The sequence below is a fragment of the Poecilia reticulata genome, linkage group LG2 (genome assembly GCF_000633615.1).
Source record: "Poecilia reticulata strain Guanapo linkage group LG2, Guppy_female_1.0+MT, whole genome shotgun sequence".
In the NCBI taxonomy this organism is placed as follows: Eukaryota; Metazoa; Chordata; class Actinopteri; order Cyprinodontiformes; family Poeciliidae; genus Poecilia; species Poecilia reticulata.
In genome coordinates, this window is record NC_024332.1 from 41327537 (window position 1) to 41329512 (window position 1976).

At 36.6% G+C, this 1976-nt stretch overlaps 1 protein-coding gene across 1 annotated transcript in view; it reads left to right on the top strand.

Annotated features, from left to right (window-relative positions):
* Window positions 1-392: 392 nt before the first annotated feature.
* Window positions 393-1976, top strand: part of LOC103461830 (heat shock 70 kDa protein 12A-like) — a 15441-nt gene continuing 13857 nt past the window's right edge. Inside the window, exon 1 of the mRNA XM_017308733.1 lies at window positions 393-670. Coding sequence (XP_017164222.1) covers window positions 529-670 — 142 coding nt within the window. The 5' untranslated portion in view covers window positions 393-528. The remainder of the gene's footprint in view (window positions 671-1976) is intronic.

Sequence of the window (1976 nt, forward strand, 5' to 3'; positions counted from 1 at the left end):
CTTATATTAAGCTGGGCTGGAAGGGATATTTTCTGTTTGAGTTGAGCATTTAGCATTTCCAAAGGCCTACATATTGTTATCCTTTCTAGTGTTATTCACATAAGAATGGATGTTATGAAATTGTGAAAATGATCCTTTTTCTGTTTTTCATTAACTGTCTGGAGTTTTTTCCCCTATTGCTTTATAACCCTGCAAAAAGCAGTAATATAGAGAACTGGGAGCCGGTTGTGTTTTGGGATTAACTGGTTAAAAGAAAAAAGTCTATGATGCTTAAATTTATTAATTTTGACACACTGATTTATAACTTCTCTATTTGTCCTTCCAGCCTCTCAGGATTCTTTAGATGTGACTCTGGATGTTCATCAGGGGGATTCATCTGTTGTTCTGCCCTGCAAGAACAGCCAATCATCAGAAGGGATTCTCTCAGTGAAATGGAGTCGCTTTGACCTCAACCCCAACACTGTCCATCAACGGCGAGAAGGAGACGACCTACAAGCTCAAAATGGACTCTTCAGTGGACGAACATCAATGAGGTCTGATGCTGTAGATGTTGGTGATTTCAGCCTCACTCTGAGAGAACCTCAACTTCTAGACAGCGGTGTCTACATCTGCAGCATTCGTCAGGAGACAGGAGAGAAAATACTGACGGGCATTCAGCTGAATGTCAAAGGTCAGTTACCTTGGTGTATATACACACACGCGCACACACACACACACGCACACCCACACCCACACACACACACACGCACACACACACACACACACACACAGTATATATCCAAAAGTATTGTGTAATGCATCATTTGGTTCATAACCAATAATTGAATTCAGATGTTTCAATCACTTCCTTGGTTGCTGATATAAAATCCAGCATGTAAACATTCAGGTTATAACCAACATTAGTTGCTCTGAGAAGGTCAGTGGATTCTAAAGTGGCATCTTGACAGGATCCAATTCAAGTTCAATTCAGTTTATTTATATATTTATGTGTATATTGTGTTTTTTTTTTACAAAAAAATAATTTAAATTCAGTTAAACATACATTCTAATTAATTCTGGAGATCAAACAGTTCATTGCGTTCAGTTTATTATTCAAATTAGTTTAAAGTTTTCTATCTAAGGAAACCCAGCAGATTSYATCAAGTTACTGRCAGGATGAATCCTGGGGAATGAGTCTGAGATATTCTCTCTATTCWATATTTTACTTTAKTGATAAACTGCAAGAGACAAAGAATGACAGACAGCAATATGAACCGATGTTAATAGATCAGCAATCRTTCACAACACAAGTCTGGATGCCCAGATATGAGTTTTGATACGGATGTTATGAACAACTCATCATGATTTCTGTAGGATTCTCCACTMTTGATGGTTTATGCTTCAGTTTTTTTTTGTCTTCCTGAGATTGTGATCTAAAAGGTTTTACTGGACACCAGCAAGATMAMACAGGTTGAAACTGGTTGTATTCATCCTGAAGTGATATCAGGAAATATAGGATCATCATCATAATTTATTTTGGATCAACACTTTAACTTAATTAAGTTCCTAAAATGTAATTATTTGGACAAAACATTCTGACATGATGCTTTTTACTTCACTTCAACTAAATTACTAAAAGGAAATAAAAAGTAGAAAAGAGAAACAAAATGTGACCAGCAGGAGGAGATTATTTTAATAGTTATGTACAAGATGCACCTGAACACAAACTGAATAGACAATATTTTATTAACAATTTTCTTAAAGCATTTCTCTTTTTAAAAACGTGGCTTCAGGCCTTCCCTGAAAAGTTACGAGGTGAGAAAAAATTCATTTATTAAAAAAACAAAAACAAAAGAAAACAAATTAGTAGAGGTGTGCCGATCGATCGGTCACGSATCATAATCGGGCCGATTTTCGTGAAAAGTGCATGATCGGTGATCGGCGATCATTGGCTCTTGTTGCCGATACCAATCACCTGCATCTCATTTCCCAGCCTG